Source organism: Pseudophryne corroboree, chromosome 6 (assembly GCF_028390025.1).
Source record: "Pseudophryne corroboree isolate aPseCor3 chromosome 6, aPseCor3.hap2, whole genome shotgun sequence".
Taxonomy (NCBI): domain Eukaryota; kingdom Metazoa; phylum Chordata; class Amphibia; order Anura; family Myobatrachidae; genus Pseudophryne; species Pseudophryne corroboree.
In genome coordinates, this window is record NC_086449.1 from 708,368,622 (window position 1) to 708,386,120 (window position 17,499).

General features: G+C 47.1%; 1 protein-coding gene across 6 annotated transcripts in view; it reads left to right on the forward strand.

Moving 5' to 3' along the window:
- The window catches only part of GRIA1 (glutamate ionotropic receptor AMPA type subunit 1), a 468,887-nt gene that overhangs the window by 378,869 nt on the left and 72,519 nt on the right, over positions 1-17,499 (forward strand). For all 6 annotated transcript variants that reach the window (XM_063928348.1, XM_063928349.1, XM_063928344.1 and 3 more), the window contains exon 10: positions 11,942-12,148. In XM_063928348.1, coding sequence (XP_063784418.1) covers positions 11,942-12,148 — 207 coding nt within the window. The remainder of the gene's footprint in view (positions 1-11,941; positions 12,149-17,499) is intronic.

Below are 17,499 nucleotides of genomic sequence, written 5' to 3' on the forward strand. Positions count from 1 at the left end.
CTGAGGTGTTTTGAAGGCGCTGAGGCGCTTAGAGACGCTGAGGTGCTTGGATGCACAGAGGTGCTGAGGCACAGAGGTGCTGAGGCACGGAGGTGCTGAAGCACGGAGGTGCTGTAGGCATGGAGGCACGGAGATACTGAGGCACGGAGGTGCTGAGGCACGGATGTGCTGGAGGCACGGAGATACTGAGGCACGGAGGTGCTGAGGCACGGAGGTGCTGAGGCACGGAGGTGCTGAGGCACGAAGATGCTGAAGCACGGAAATGCTGAGGCACGAAGGTGCTGGAGGCACGGAGATACTGAGGCACGGAAATGCTGAGGCACGGAGGTCTGGAGATCACAGGTACAGCAGTAGTAGCGATGATACTCAGGCGCCGGAGCTCTGCCCGGCGTCTGAATTTGTACTTCCCGCCAGCACCCGATTGGAGAGGCGCTGATGACGTCACCCGTCCCCAGTGATGTCGGGTGCACCCGCAACGTCCTCGCTACGGGCGCCGGACGGAGCGCCGGAAGGCAGAGGCCGCCAGCGGGGACGACCGCCCAGGCAGCCAGCAGCCTCGGAGGGACAAGCCCGGCGGCCGCGGCGGTGACATGACAGTACCCTCTCCTCTAGGAGTGGCCCCTGGACACTTTCCTGGTTTCGTAGGATGTCTAGAATGGAAAATCCGGATTAGTCGAGGAGCCGAAACCTCAGAAGCCTTTATCCAACTTCTCTCCTCAGGACCGTACCCTTTCCATTCCACCAGATATTGCAGATTCTTGTGAAGGTAACGAGAGTCTAGAATTGTTGTGATCTCGAAGTCTGTTCCTGTTTCAGCTTCCACTGAGGTGGGGCTAGAGGACTTTGAATGAAAACGATTAAGGACGAGAGGACAAAGAAGAGAAACATGGAAGGCATTTGGAATACGTAGGTGAGAAGGTAAACCCAACTTACAGACCACAGGATTCAGGACTTGTAGCACAGGGTAAGGACCGATGAATCTTGGAGCAAACTTCATAGTGGGTACCTTCAACCGGAGATTACGTGTGGACAGCCATACCCTATCACCAACCTTGTATTGAGGAGCGGCTCGTCGTTTCTTATCAGCGAAGAACTTGTATCGGACAGAAACCTTTTTAAGACTAGCATGAATCCTACACCAAATTTGTCTGAAGTGTAGTAGAGTGGATGTTACAGCTGGAACCTCTACTGTCGGAAGACTTGGTAACTTCGGAACTCGTGGATGGAACCCATAGTTGACGGAGAACGGAGACTCACCAGTGGAAGAATGAAATGAATGGTTATGGGCAAACTCCGCCCAAGGTAACAACTCCACCCAGTTGTCCTGTGAAGGGGAGAGATAAAGGCGAAGGAAAGTCTCTAGATCTTGATTGACTCGTTCCGTTTGTCCATTCGTTTGGGGATGATAAGCGGATGAAAACTTAAGTTTAATCTGTAAGGCCGAGCAGAGGGCTTTCCAAAACCTTGCGGTGAACTGTACCCCTCGATCAGAGACTATTTCCTGAGGTAACCCATGTAACCGGAAATGTTCGCGGATGAATAGTAGAGCTAGTTTAGGAACTGTCGGCAGACCAGTCAATGGAACGAAGTGCGCCATCTTCGAGAAACGGTCGACGATCACCCAGACGGTGTTGCAACCTTTGGAACAGGGCAAGTCAGTGATGAAGTCCATGGAAATGTGAGTCCAGGGTTTCATAGGAATGGGCAGAGGACGAAGCAACCCAGCTGGAGGCAGACGAGGAGATTTATGTTGTGTACACTGTGGACAAGAATTAACGTAATCCTGTACATCCTTCCTCATGGTGTCCCACCAGTAAGATCTTTGCAGAAACTTGTACATCTTCTGGGCGCCGGGATGACTGGAAAACTTGGAGATATGGGCCCACTGTAGTATTCTCGACCGGAATCTAGCTGGTACGGACATTCTTCCAGGAGAAGGAGCTGGAGTAGTTGAAGCAGCAGAGACAGAAATTGGATTTAGAATTAAACTCCGCTCGAAGGAATCGTCCTCGTCTGTGGAAATTTGTGAACAGGACAGCGCATCCGCTTTAATATTGAGAGTCCCGGCCCGGTACTTGATAACAAAAGAAAATCGAGTAAAGAAAAGTGCCCATCTCGCTTGGCGAGGATTCAAGCATTGTGCGGATTTGATATACAACAAATTTTTGTGATCCGTGTAAATGGTAATCACATGTTTGGCCCCTTCCAAGAGATATCTCCACTCTTCCAAGGCAGATTTAATTGCCAAAAGTTCCTGGTCTCCAATAATGTAATTTCGTTCGGCCGGAGAGAATTTACGAGAGTGGAAGCCACACGGATGTAATTTCAAATCTGAGGAGTACTGAGAGAGAACGGCCCCAACTCCCACCGAAGATGCGTCAACTTCTAGGAAGAAAGGTTCGAAATTTGGTTGTTGGAGAACTGGAGCGGACATGAAAGCTGACTTCAAGTGGGAAAAAGCCTCAATGGCCACAAACTTGGATTAGAGCCCTTTCTCGTCAAGGCAGTAATGGGCGCAACAATGGTGGAGAAACCCCTAACGAATTTCCTGTAGTAATTCGCAAAGCCCTGGAATCTTTGTATTGCTTTTAAAGAGAGAGGCTGAGTCCAGTCACGGATGGCAGAGAGCTTCTCCGGATCCATGCGAAGCTCCGTCCCCGAGATGATATAACCGAGGAACGGAATTGATGTTACTTCAAAGGTACATTTGGAGAACTTAGCATAGAGATGGTTCTCTCGTAAACGGTGGAGCACTTCTTTGACTTGAGTCCTGTGTTCAACAAGATCTTTGGAAAAAATCAGTATGTCGTCTAAATATACCACAACACTTTGATATAACATGTCTCGGAAGATTTCATTGACGAATCCCTGGAAGACAGCAGGAGCATTACTAAGGCCAAACGGCATCACCAGGTATTCGTAATGCCCATCCCGGGTATTGAAGGCGGTCTTCCATTCATCCCCTTCTCGGATGCGTATAAGATTATAAGCTCCCCTCAAGTCGAGTTTGGAGAAAACGCGGGCGCCACGAACCCTATCAAATAATTCTGTGATTAGTGGCAAAGGGTATTTATTCTTGATGGTGATATCGTTTAAACCGCGGTAGTCGATACATGGTCTCAACCCCCCGTCCTTCTTCTTCACGAAAAAGAAGCCCGCTCCAGCAGGGGAGGAAGAGGGGCGAATGAATCCCTTGAGCAGATTGGACTTAATATAGTCCGACATAGCTTGAGTCTCGGGAAGTGACAGAGGATATGTGCGGCCACGGGGTGGCATCTTCCCTGGGATAAGGTCAACAGGGCAGTCCCAAGGCCTATGAGGTGGTAACGGATCAGCCGCCTGTTCCGAAAACACATCCTTGAACCCTTGATACGCCTTCGGAATATGCTCTTCATCCGACTTAGAAGAGACACGGAGCGGACAAACGGGAGTGAGACAGATAGCATGACAAAAAGGACTCCAAGACAGAATTTGAGAAGACTTCCAGTCAATGTGGGGATTAAGAATTTTGAGCCAAGGCATTCCAAGGACCAGATTGTGATGCATTTCCGCAATCAACAAGAGTTCCAGACATTCTTGATGTAGAGCCCCGACCTGCAGCTTAACTGGCTCCGTGCGCCACGTTATGAGACCCTTGGAAATTCTAGTACCGTTGATAGCCGTCAACGAAATAGGCCGCTCGATAGGCCGTACCTTTAAATCCATGCTTTAGACACAGGAGGAAGAAACGAAATTCCCCGCAGCTCCGGAATCCAACAGGGCCTTGCAAGACTTGGAAACTGAATTGGTGATTAAAGACACAGGAAGCAAACAATCAAAAATAGGAGAAGATTTAGTCGTGACCCCCAACTTGACTCCTCCGGAACAAGCTAGGCCTGCCCGTTTCCCGGACGGGATTTACAAAACTTGAGGAAATGATCTGCGGCTCCACAGTAAAGGCAGAGTTTACCCTCACGACGACGCTGTTGTTCCTCCGGAGACGGTCGGGATCGGTAAACTTGCATGGGTTCATCCGAGCTGGGCACAGCCTCCGGTCTAGGAGTAGAATGCCGGAACCTAAGACGATCTGAACGGCTACGTTCTCTTCCAAGCTCCTGCATCCGAAGATCCACCTTGACGCAAAGGGAGATCAACTCTTCTAACGGATCAGGCAGATCCCTAGTAACCAACTCATTGTTATGATCCAGACACTCAGGTCAGGGGAGATCTTATACTGTGAGACCTGAGTACCAGGATGTAATGCTGGAAAGGGGAAACGGAATGGGAATAGCCCCTGGTGCCCTACCTCCGTTGTCTTACCCGTGCTGTCAGTTCACTCTTGCGAGACTATGGTTTCTTGGGCCCATGGCAGCCGCGTTTGAAGGGCGGATTACGTCTGCCCAACTCCAATGCCCCCTCAGGTCTTAAGGAGAGACAAAGAGTGAACCGAGGCAGGGTAATTACAAGGGGCCCTCTAACTAAACAACAAGGCCAGGGGTTACTGGCTAACCTGAAACTAAAAGTATGCGCGGCTTACCGCCAGGGAAAAAAACAACCAAAATAATCCACTTGTCCACTCTCCTACACGGCACCGCCGAGTCCTGGAGAGGACTATGGAAGCGGAAACCTCCGCAAATGCTCCGATGCAAGAAAATAACACTAAAGCGGCCTAGGCCGTAACACGCGGCAGGGCCGCCACTCACGAAACCAAGTGGGAACCTAAATCGACTGCAACAGGTAAATGAGGACCAGGAGAACTCCTTGGGACCAGATGACAAACTCCAAGATTCAGGGACTCAGAGAACTGGAGAGACCGGACACAGCAGACCAGGAACAGACGTTCACCAAACATGAGCAGCATGCAGGAAGCTATCACCGGCGTCTGTGTGAGGCACTGAGGAGGCATTTAACAGGGAACCCTCCAATAAGAGCACAGAGCCTAATTACAAAAAATGTCTTGCTGCACGACCAGAGAACATGTGTGAACACTTTAATTAATCAATCCCTGCAATGGGGAATGCGGTCCACCTGTGGCGTCCCCGTTGCTAAGGTCCCAGCGGCTCGGCGCGCCCAGCGTCCTAGCGTTGCTAGGGACCCGGCGGCTCAGCACGCACGGATTCCCTAGTTGCTAGGCACCGGGCGGGCAAGGAGGAGGGTGCAGCGGCCGCGGTCATCGCTCGGAGATGGACCGAGCGACGCCAAGGACCGCGGCGCCTAACAGTACCCCCCCCTTGAGGAGGGGTCAAAGAACCCCTAAAGCCCGGCTGCTGAGGAAACTCCTGAAAAAATAATCTCTTGAGTTTAGGGGCATGAAGATCTCTATCCAAGACCCAAGATCTTTCCTCCGGACCATAGCCTTTCCAGTGAACCAAAAAATAAAGCCGGCCCCGAGAAATTTTTGAATCTCAAAACCCTCTCTACCAAGAACTCCTGTTGCCCCTGAACATCCACTGGAGATCTACCCTGGGAAGTCCTCCGAGGAAATCTCCTGGAAGAAAAATACTGTTTAAAAAGGGAACAGTGGAAAGTATTTCCAATTCTGAGAGATCTTGGCAAGCGTAGCCGAAAAGCAACTGGGTTGACCTTTTTAATGATAAGGAATGGTCCAATAAATTTGGGTCCCAATCTAGCCGAAGGTTGTCGGAGCTTGACAACCACACCTTATCTCCCACCTTAAAAGTGCAAGGACGTCGGAGCCTATCAGAAAATTTATTTTCTCGGAAGGCAGCTTTTCTCAGGGCAAGGTGCACTTTTCTCCAAATTGCTCTGAGATGGGAGGTTAAGGTCAACGAGGAGACTGGAGAATAATGGAAAAAAGAGTTGGCTCTAGGATGAAAACCAAAGACTGAAAAGAATGGGGACTCCTTGGTGGAGGAATGACAGGAGTTATTATAAGCTAAAGGAAGAAATTCAGACCAATCATTCTGGAGTTTGGCCGAATACAGGCGTAAATATTGTTTTAATGACTGGTTGACTCGTTTGGTTTGCCCGTTAGACTGTGGTTGGTAACCAGATGTTAAAGACAGTTTCATATTCAATGAGGCACAAAAACGTTTCCAGAATCGTGCGATAAATTGCGGACCCCGATCAGAGACAATATCAGTGGGCAAACCATGGAGCCTGAACACATGGCGGAGGAACAAAACTGCCAACCCTTGAGCAGAGGGTAATCGGGGAAGAGCAATGAAATGAGCCATTTTACTAAAACGGTCCACTACCACCCAAATGACTCGACATCCGGCTGAAAGGGGAAGGTCCACCACGAAATCCATGGATATATGAGACCATGGCCTGAGAGGAACGGCTAAAGGTATGAGTTGCCCGATCGGCAACGAACGAGGGACCTTATGCTGTGCACAAACCTGACAGGACTGGACAAATTCTTTTACGTCTTTAGAAAGACTAGGCCACCACACCGAGCGAGAGACCAGTTCCAAGGTCTTAGTGATACCTGGATGACCAGAGACCTTGTTGTCATGAAACTCAGCTAAAACAGTGCCTCTCAAAAATTCAGGGACAAAAAGACGACCAGCAGGAGTAAGTCTAGGAGCCTGGTGTTGAAGCTGGTTTAACTGAGTAAATAAATCCTGTGTGAGACCTGCCCGGATGACTGAAGATGGAACTATGGGGGTAGTAACAGGATTGCTATTGTGAACCGGAAGAAAGCAACTTGACAGGGCATCAGCTTTCGTATTCTTGGAACCAGGCCTGAAGGTGATAATAAACCTGAAATGAGTAAAAAACAATGCCCAACGTGCCTGCCGAGCATTAAGCCGTTTAGCTGACTCAATATATTGCAGGTTCTTATGGTCAGTAAATACTGTAATAGTATGCCTAGCTCCCTCCAGCCAATGCCTCCACTCCTCGAAAGCCCATTTTACTGCCAGTAATTCCCGATTACCAACGTCATAGTTGGATTCTGCGGAGGAGAATTTCCTGGACATGAAGGCACAAGGATGTAATTCCTGAGACTCTGGATCTTCCTGAGAAAGGATAGCCCCCACTCCAACCTCTGAGGCATCAACCTCAACAATAAAGGGGAGCTCCGGATTAAGGTGTCTGAGGACAGGAGCCGAGACAAAGGCCTGCTTCAAGGCCCGAAAGGCAGATTCAGCTTCAGGCGACCAATTGGAAGGATCCGCTCCTTTTTTAGTCAAGGCTACTATAGGAGCGACCAGGTCAGAAAAGGTATGAATGAACCGCCTGTAGTAATTTGCAAACCCTAAAAAGCGCTGAATTGCTTTTAAATTAGTGGGTTGCGCCAATTAAGGATGGCCTGAAGTTTTTTCGGTTCCATAAAAAATCCCTGGGGAGAAATAATGTACCCCAAGAAGGACACTTCTGTGATGTGAAAATCACACTTCTCAAGCTTAGCGTATAAATGATTCTCTCATAGTTTTTGAAGAACCAGACGCACCTGGGTAGCATGTTGTTCCATAGACTCAGAGTAAATCAAAATGTCGTCTAAATAAACGACCACGAACTTCCCAAGGAAGTCACGGAGAACATCGTTGATGAGGTCCTGAAACACCGCAGGAGCATTTGACAGGCCAAACGGCATCACCAGGTATTCATAGTGACCCGACTGAGTGCTGAAAGCCGTCTTCCACTCATCCCCAGATCTTATTCGGATGAGGTTGTAAGCTCCCCTAAGATCGATTTTTAAAAAGATCATGGCGGAGCGTAACTGATCAAAAAGCACAAAAATCAATGGCAAAGGATAGGTGTTTTTAACCGAAATCTTATTCAAAGCCCGAAAATCAATACATGGTCTGAGTGACCCATCTTTTTTCTCGACAAAGAAAAAACTTGCACTCAACTGAGATTTCGAAGGCCTAATAAAGCCTTTTTTCAGGCTTTCCTGAATGTAATTATTCATGGCTGTGGTTTCTGGCCCAGACAGGGCATATAATCTCCCCTTAGGCAAAGTGGCACCTGGTACTAACTCTATCGCACAGTCATAGGACTGATGGGGAGGCAGAATGTCTACATTGCCTTTGGAGAACACATCGGCAAAATCTTGATATACTATAGGAATAAGCTCTGGGATGACTGCCGCCACCCGGACTGGATGGGAAATACATTCCTTAACACAAAAAGGACCCCATTGGGAAATCTCCCCAGACCGCCAATCTATGGTGGGATTATGAAAGGCAAGCCAGGGGTGACCCAAAACTACAGGAACTGCCGGACAATGTGTAAGGTAAAATTCTATGTCTTCAGAATGTAAGGCCCCCACTGTCAGTAATACTGGAGGTGTGCGGTGAGTAATTATCCCATTGGAAAGCGGACCCCCATCCAAGCCATGCATGGTGATACGTTTGTCTAGTGGTATCTGTGGAATGCCTAAAGCCTTAGCCCAAGCCAAGTCCATAAAATTTCCTGCAGCTCCACTGTCGACGAAGGCCGACACCAATGAACTGAGGCTGCCAAAGGAAATCTTAACAGGAACTAATAGAGAATCATTTGAGGAGATTAGCTGCAGACCCAAGTGCCTTGCTGCACGACCAGAGAACATGTGTGAACACTTTAATTAATCAATCCCTGCAACGGGGAACGCGGTTCGCCTGTGGCGTCCCCGTTGCTAAGGTCCCAGCGGCTCGGCGCGCCCAGCGTCCTAGCGTTGCTAGGGACCCGGCGGCTCAGCACGTGCGGCGTCCCTAGTTGCTAGGCGCCGGGCGGGCAAGGAGGAGGGTGCAGCGGCCGCGGTCGTCGCTCGGAGATGGACCGAGCGACGCCACGGACCGCGGCGCCTAACACTCATCTTTTAGACGGTCGGAAAGACCGTTCCAGAAGGCAGCCCTCAGAGCGTCATTATTCCAGCGAAGTTCAGAGGCAATGGCCTGGAAATGAACCACGTACTGACCCACGGGGCGGGAGCCCTGACGAACACGGAGCAAGTCGGAAGAAGCAGTAGTCATCCTGCCGGGCTCGTCGAAGATTCTTCGAAAGGACGTGATGAAGTTGGTGTAGTTGGAAACCACGGGATCAGATCGTTCCCATAACGGAGACACCCAATCCAACGCTGACCCTTCAAGCAGGGAAAGGATATACGCTACTTTAGAGCGATCCGTAGGGAAATTGTGAGAGAGAAGCTCGAAGTGCACCTCGCACTGATTTAGAAAACCACAGCAATTCTTTGGGTTTCCATTATAGCGGGAAGGAGTAGGCAGCTGAAGACGAGACCTGGTACCAGCCGGAGGTTGAGCATTACTGGAAACAGCAACTGGAGCAGTTACGGGAACTGGAACCGGAATTACGGAAGCTAGGGATGCTTGAATTTGATCCAATCGGCCAGACAATTCCTGGAGATATTGCATCACCTGGCCCTGTGTCGCCTCTTGAGTCTGAACTCGGGAAGCCAAACTTTGGATGGCGCTCGACTCTGTGTTCCGATCCCCCGGGTCCATGGGGCCTGAGTATACTATCACTGACCTGGTTTGGAAGTGTTGTGGACTCGGGGGTTTCTTCCGGTGACCGGGAAGAGGAACCACTACTGGGTCGCAGAAGAGAAGGCCGGATGTAGGTCTTCCTCATGCAGGATTCCGACGGTAGGCAGAAGGTACGGGTGGGCGCTTGAAGGACTCCTGAAAGACAAGACTTGTAAAGGTGCTGATGAATTGGTGGAGAGTACCAAAAGCTCGCCGTGAGCGGTGTTGTGGTGCTAGAGGCATTGAGGTGCTAGAGGCACTGAAATGCAAGAGGAACTGAGGTGTTTTGAAGGCGCTGAGGCGCTTAGAGACGCTGAGGTGCTTGGAGGCACAGAGGTGCTGAGGCACAGAGGTGCTGAGGCATGGAGGTGCTGAGGCACGGAGGTGCTGGAGGCACGGAGGTGCTGAGGCACGGAGGTGCTGGAGGCACGGAGATACTGAGGCACGGAGGTGCTGGAGGCACGGAGGTGCTGAGGCACGGAGGTGCTGAAGCACGGAAATGCTGAGGCACAGAGGTGCTGAGGCACGGAGGTGCTGGAGGCACGGAGATACTGAGGCACGGAAATGCTGAGGCACGGAGGTATGGAGATCACAGGTACAGCAGTAGTAGCGATGATACTCAGGCGCCGGAGCTCTGCCCGGCGTCTGAATTTGTACTTCCCGCCTGCACCCGATTGGAGAGGCGCTGATGACGTCTCCCGTCCCCAGTGAGCGTAGGGTGCACCCGCGACGTCCTCGCTACGGGCGCCGGACGGAGCGTCGGAAGGCAGAGGCCGCCAGCGAGGACGACCGCCCGGGCAGCCAGCAGCCTCGGAGGGACAAGCCCGGCGGCCGCGGCGGTGACATGACACTTGCAAAGCAAAAATACACTCCCCCGTGGGCGGCAACTATGCGTTTACACGGCTGCTAAAAGTAGCTAGCGAGCGATCAACTTGGAATGAGGGCCTTAATGTATCCGTATGCTTGGATTCATAGCCATCATCGTTATTAATGCACACGTGCACAAGCCCTGTCCTTGGTGATGAATATTCAGTAGAAAACAGGTATATTTAAGCTTCCTCACTACTCTTCATAGCAGCCCACAATTATGTTGACATGGGCTCTCTGAGCCTAGCCTATGTGGGTACGCCCCATTACCACCTAGTAGTTATGCCTATTCAGATACAAGTGAGATGACCCTATGATGTGTGTGACTATATATATATATATATATATATATATATACTGTATATATATATATATATATATATATATATATCCCATAATAGCCAGTGGTGGATTTTCCATTAGGCACGTGAGGCTTGTGCTTAGGGGCACCAGTTTCAGGGGGCAGCACTCAGATGCTTGTTTTTATTACTGTTAACCCCAAATTTCCCAGTAACTACGTAGTTTACCATACCGTATGGTATGCCATCGAGTGGAGTGTGGACAGGTAGGGCATGCACAGACTGCACCTTTAAGTTGCCCTACTGATTAAATATATATACATAATTAAAAATAAAACAAAATGTCCTAGCTCATGGCTTGATTCATTACTATATTATATTACACTGCCAATCGTCAAATGATAATTTAGAAGGAAACAATGAAATTTATAAAATTGGAAGTTTGGGGTGGCCATTATTGGGGGTGGGGGTCTCTGACCTCTAAATCTGCCCAATCCTAATAGCGTACATTTGATTTCAGAGAAAGCGCAGTGCGAGAAACACGCATGATATGCTCCGTAGTTGGATTTGATTTAATCTTTGCATCATTCCCTTTGTGTCAGATAAGCTTTTTTCAAGGCTGAGGGTTACATTATGTCACAATGAACTGGGGAGAGTTTTATATTCATGATGATCTAGGACTATTAGTTTTTTTGATGGATGTGAGCAAATTAGATTGATGTGCATACTAGTACATAGAGGTGTGGTAGCACTGTGGTCCAATCTGCATGCCATGGCCCTCATTCCGAGTTGATCGTTCGCAAGGCGATTTTAGCAGAGTTGCTCACGCTAAGCCGCCGCCTACTGGGAGTGAATCTTAGCATCTTAAAATTGCGAACGATGTATTCGCAATATTGCGATTACAAACTACTTAGCAGTTTCAGAGTAGCTCCACACTTACTCGGCATCTGCGATCAGTTCAGTGCTTGTCGTTCCTGGTTTGACGTCACAAACACACCCAGCGTTAGCCCAGACACTCCCCCGTTTCCCCTGCCACTCCTGCGTTTTTTCCGGAAACGGTAGCGTTTTTTCCCGCACGCCCATAAAACGGCCTGTTTCCGCCCAGTAACACCCATTTCCTGTCAATCACACTACGATCGCCGGAGCGATGAAAAAGCAGTGAGTAAAAATACTATCTCCATTGTAAAATTACTTGGCGCAGTCGCAGTGCGAATATTGCGCATGCGTACTAAGCGGAATTTCACTGCGATGCGATGAAAAATACCGAGCGAACGACTCGGAATGAGGGCCCATGTCCATATTTTCAGCAATGTCTTCCTAAGTTATACTGTAGTTATAATGAATGCTTTTTTATCTTGTCATTAGGAATCTCCATATGTTATGTACAAAAAGAATGCTGATGAATTTGAAGGCAATGAAAAGTTTGAGGGTTACTGTGTGGAACTGGCCTCAGAGGTAGCCAAGCACGTGGGATTCAAGTACAAACTGGAGATTGTAAAGGATGGGAAGTACGGAGCACGTGACTCAGACATGAAAGCCTGGAACGGGATGGTGGGGGAGCTAGTGTATGGGGTAGGTATACATCATTTTCCCATTACTTTATTACTCATACATATACCATCCCTCTACATACAGTTCATACCTCCAAACTGTTCTGCTATAAGCAAGTCAGTTCCAATATGAGGAGATTGTCCCCCCATCCCGATTATCAGGACTTTATCTCAATTCAGGTACAGTTGGGTGGTAAGTCCCACTTTTGGATGTCAATGCTAGTGATCATTTTAGTGAGGGTAGGGTGAAGATCTAGCACTTTGGAAGTACTTGGTATGACCCAGCGTTGTGACTTTGCCCCCTGTGTCAAATCCATGCACTTTGTGATGTGGAAATGCCCTTTAACTCGACATGGTCATGCCTCATCCAAATTTTGTAGTTTTATATGTTGGAAAGTATGATCTACCATACAATACTTTATATCGGTGGTTTTCACCTATTTTCCTGGGTCAGTAATTATCCCACCTCCTTCCACAGACAGACATCCTCAAAAAATTACCTCATGGGAAAACTTGAGGGTTGAGGTTGAGGGCTACTGCTTCATGTGGATTTTCTCCACTGTTTTTGATTTATGATTTAAAAAACAGCATTTTTTAAAAATGTATTGAATATGACTCGATGCAAATAGTAAAATCTATTATATAACAGAATAATGTTTTAGCTCACACTGCACTAAAGAACCGGCACACTATGTAAATGTACAAAAAGTAAAATATGTGACAACTAAATAATACAATGAAATGTGCATGTATGAATTATCCTAACATCTATCAAAAACAGTATTATCCCTGCAACTCTAGGACCGTATTTAACACCAAGGGATGTGATATTTATGCCCCAACTCACAATGCTATAATGAAAATTATTGTTTGCATTTATTACACGTGGGGCATCGGGGCAGCTTGCAAACAAGCTCTGTCCTGGCAAATGGGCAGAAGCAAAGTGATAGCTCTCACTTTGCTTCAGGTTTCAGACCTGGGGCGCGTGCTGCACGTGCACATCCATTGGCCTGTGGAAGTGTCAGTGGGGGCCTACATAGAGGAACTGGCATTAGGTACTGAGGCCCTGCTCCGGAATACAAAGTCTGGAGGCTTGTAAATCTGACCTATGTGCAATGCTTTTGCTGTTGGAAATGAAGGGACTGTGCAGATATCGGAGAAACAGCTAGAGAAAACCGGATTTCCTAGAATATAACTATGGTAAATATGTCCCTAATTCACTACAGGGCAGGAAATGACTAAAATTAAAATAAGGCTTACTGTGTGATTTTCTAACTGCTATACTTTATGTGTGGTTTTTACACATCAAATAAAACAGAGTATAAAACTGCACAGTACTACTTACTTGAGACTTACTGTAGGCCGGGTACACATCAGAATGACCCAACAACCAATGGAAGGATATATCAGACGGCCGTACATACTGCAAGATCCAGTGAATGACTGTGCAATATATCCTTCCATCCCGCATTCAGCTGCATGCTGTCGTCAATGCGGTCAGCCCATCTGAAGTGCTGCACATCAGATGGGACAACCTGTCTGATGACACACGTGAATTACGATCGAGGGTACACACACTAGATGATATCAGCAATATAACGCTCCGATCCTCATCGGAACGATATATTGATAGATATATCGCCTAATGGGTACCCCACCTTACCCAGAGCTATATGGCAACCATGCATTGCTGCTTGCACATGCCACTGCAGTGCAGAGTGGTGCTAAGCGGATCTTACCAACAAACATTCCCACAGTCAGGACAAAGGTGCCAATGTCTGGATGACAAGACATAAAATTTGGGACTGTCATGCTCAAATTAATATGGTAAGAGGCGGCCTGGATGCCGGCCGTCAGTATATTGAAAGCGGATTCCTGGCAACCAGTATGCAAGCACTAGAAAGCCTCTTGCAGGCTCGCAGCACTCGCCATGCTGTGAGCACAGAGGGAGAATAGCCTGTGTCTCCGGTATTCTGGCAGCGGCATTTCACCGCCTGTAGGTATGCTGTAAGTGACAGGCTTTTTGACATATGTACAGACACATATAATGCATTAGCATAGGTCACTATGTAATATATCTTGCAACATTTGTCATCTGCTAAAACTGAATCTTAACTCTGATAGTTTTGAACTTGTGTGTTTAGTAGCTTAATAACTAACGCAATGGCGTGCAAGATATATATACTGTATAATACTAGGAACTAGGAACAAATGAGATCACTGAGGCTTGAGCCACGTGGATTCCTCACCTGTGTGCTGGAGAAAAGCAAATTCTAATAGCAGTGACTACAGGCACTTTAGAAAAAAAATACTGTAGAATAAAAATAATTGCACTACCTACGGGGTAAATTATTTACTTCTGCAGGGCATCCCTGCAGCAGAGAATGGGTTAAAATGAAAGGAAATGTCTCCGAACCCCCTCCAGCTTTTTCTTGTGTACGGATTCCCAACAGGAGACCATAAGGGGAAAAGTAAAACTCAATGCTTTATTTATTAATTGAGTTTACATAACCAATTGGAGTTTATACAGTGCCGTCTGATTTCTCTCTCTCTTCCCATAGTCTGCTCAGCACTCCTCCCCTCCCTTCCCACATTTTTTTTTCTTCTGCCCCCCTACGGCTATGGACGTGTTCTTGCTCACCTCCCTCAATGGGAGATGGTAACCATGGCAACCACTGTATGGTTCCTGGGTTGTGGCCTGCAGCCATTTTGGTAACCTTTCCCATTCTCACATGATCTGTCTTATTGGGTGTACAATTTCAGCACTCATCTTTGACAGTGAGCCTCTCCGCAATGGTTTTCATGCCCTTTGATGTACAGAAACAAAACCCCTTAATCTAAATTATGATAGATCATCATGCTCATGTATCTTTCTCATGGTCTACAAATTTGCTATTTTTGGAACATGGGGGGTAATTCCGAGTTGTTCGCTCGTTATTTTTTTCTCGCAACGGAGCGATTAGTTGCTAATGTGCATGCGCAATGTCCGCAGTGCGACTGCGCCAAGTAAATTTGCTATGCAGTTAGGAATTTTACTCAAGGCATTACGAGGTTTTTTCTTCGTTCTGGTGATCGTAATGTGATTGACAGGAAGTGGGTGTTTCTGGGCGGAAACAGGCCGTTTTATGGGTGTGTGTGAAAAAACGCTACCGTTTCTGGGAAAAACGTGGGAGTGGCTGGAGAAACGGAGGAGTGTTTGGACGAACGCTGGGTGTGTTTGTGACGTCAAACCAGGAACGACAAGCACTGAACTGATCGCAGATGCCGAGTAAGTCTGAAGCTACTCAGAAACTGCTAAGAAGTGTCTATTCGCAATTCTGCTAATCTTTCGTTCGCAATTTTGCTAAGCTAAGATTCACTCCCAGTAGGCGGCGGCTTAGCGTGTGCAAAACTGCTAAAAGCAGCTTGCGAGCGAACAACTCGGAATGACCCCCATGGTTCATATAAAGTAATTTTCATACAAAGTGAAATTGCACAGTTAATCTACAGTATGTAAAAATAAAACACAGACATAAGACACTTCCAAATAAAAAATACCAAAAACAATTTTAGGAACCTCCAAATAGTGTAAATTACAAAAATATGTACAGGGCTACTCTTGACTTAATAAGGATTTCACAGTCCAAAAAAATGCTTATATACAGTATGGACTACATATACAACTGGGCAATATGTAGTAGTAAAATCTGAACCATCGATTGTGATTGCTAAATGGCAAAAAATATGTACAATGTAAGTGTCCTATTCATCTTGGTGAACAGCTCTATTATACATGTTTTATGTAACAGACCCATTCACCATTGGCGTCCCAATGTAGCTAACATCGGTTCATCAAGCTTCAAAAACAACTTTATCGGAGCTTGACTGCACAAACGAAGGAGTACGTAGAAGGATCAGTTCACTCATCCACATTAACACTGCCTGGCAGAGTTAACTTTCAGCTGCTACTAATTATCGGTGAAAGTAGTAGTGATAGGGATCATGGAACAGCTGTTTTCTGGAGCAGCTATGCCAGAACCAGATCAATACTGAATTGTTCCGGTGCATTAGTGTCTGCTGCCGCAACTCAATTTTAAACATACTGTATGGGACTCATTTATCAACAAGTGATAAAACTCACTGTGAATGATAAAACTCCTTGAGTATGATGGATGATGCTGCAGCCAATCAGCTCCTGTCATGTGTTCAGCTCCTGTCATGTGTTCAGCTCCTGTCATGTGTTTGAAAAATGACTTAGGAAACGGTTTGGCTGGAGCACCATTTATCATATACAGCGGTGGGAATAGGAATGGTGTAAGAATCAGAAAGTGAGGGTTTTTGTGAGAGTTTTCCAGGTTGACTTTGCCATGTAAATGATTGCCACTTAAAAAAAACAGGAGAACGCTCACAAAATAGTTTATTCATGAAACAGTGAAAAGGGTAGAGAAGTGAACCGGTGGAGAAGTTGCCAATGGCAGCCAATCAGCATTGAAGTAACATTTATAATTTGCATACTATGCAATTGTACGGAGCAGCTGATTGGTGGCCATGGCCAACTCCTGCACAGGCTCACTTCTCCACTCTTTTCACTGTTTCATGAATAGACCCCAGGATCTCTCACTTCCTAATTCTCACACCCTATTACATCCCCCCAATGAGTTTTATCAACCACAATGCGTTTTATCACTCATTAATAAATGGGCCCCATAATTTCAGCCAAGATCCTCTGTACCGCTGTACATATGAGGATCTCCCGACTTCATCCAGTTAGCGGGCACTGATTCCAGTTATTGTACCAGAAGTCACAGTATTCTATAAAGCAATACTAAACCTCATTCCAGCATAAAGTGAGGAGACACAGCATTTGTTTTAACCTATTGGGCACAGTCTTTATATACAAGCAAGCCGCATTTTTTAAATTCTACCATTCATTGGTGGACAAGTACAGTCTAATTTATGGAGTTCCAAATTTACCACCTTTTCATCTTTAGCTGGTGATTATAATGGATTATACAGCATTTGATTGAGTTTGTTTCATTGTCTCTTAAGGTGCATACACACTAAGCGTTTTTACCCAGCTTGTTTGCACAGCGATGATCATGAGCATCGTTGGCAGGAAAATAGCTCAGTGCATACACACTGAGCTATTTCCCCTGTGCCCAGCGATGTTCACGGGGGAGGGGGTGAAGCACTTATCACAGTAGGAGGCTGTGGAAAGTGCTTCACTCGGCTGTTCAAACAGCTCGATGGATGGCGGCGACTGTCGATGATACGGGAGCACGCTGGCCGAGTTTGAGCTCAAAATGCCAAATTGAGCTACTTTGAGCTCAAAATTGGCTAGTGTGTATGGGCCTTTACAGTACACTCACTATTTTTATTGGCAAATTGGCAGTA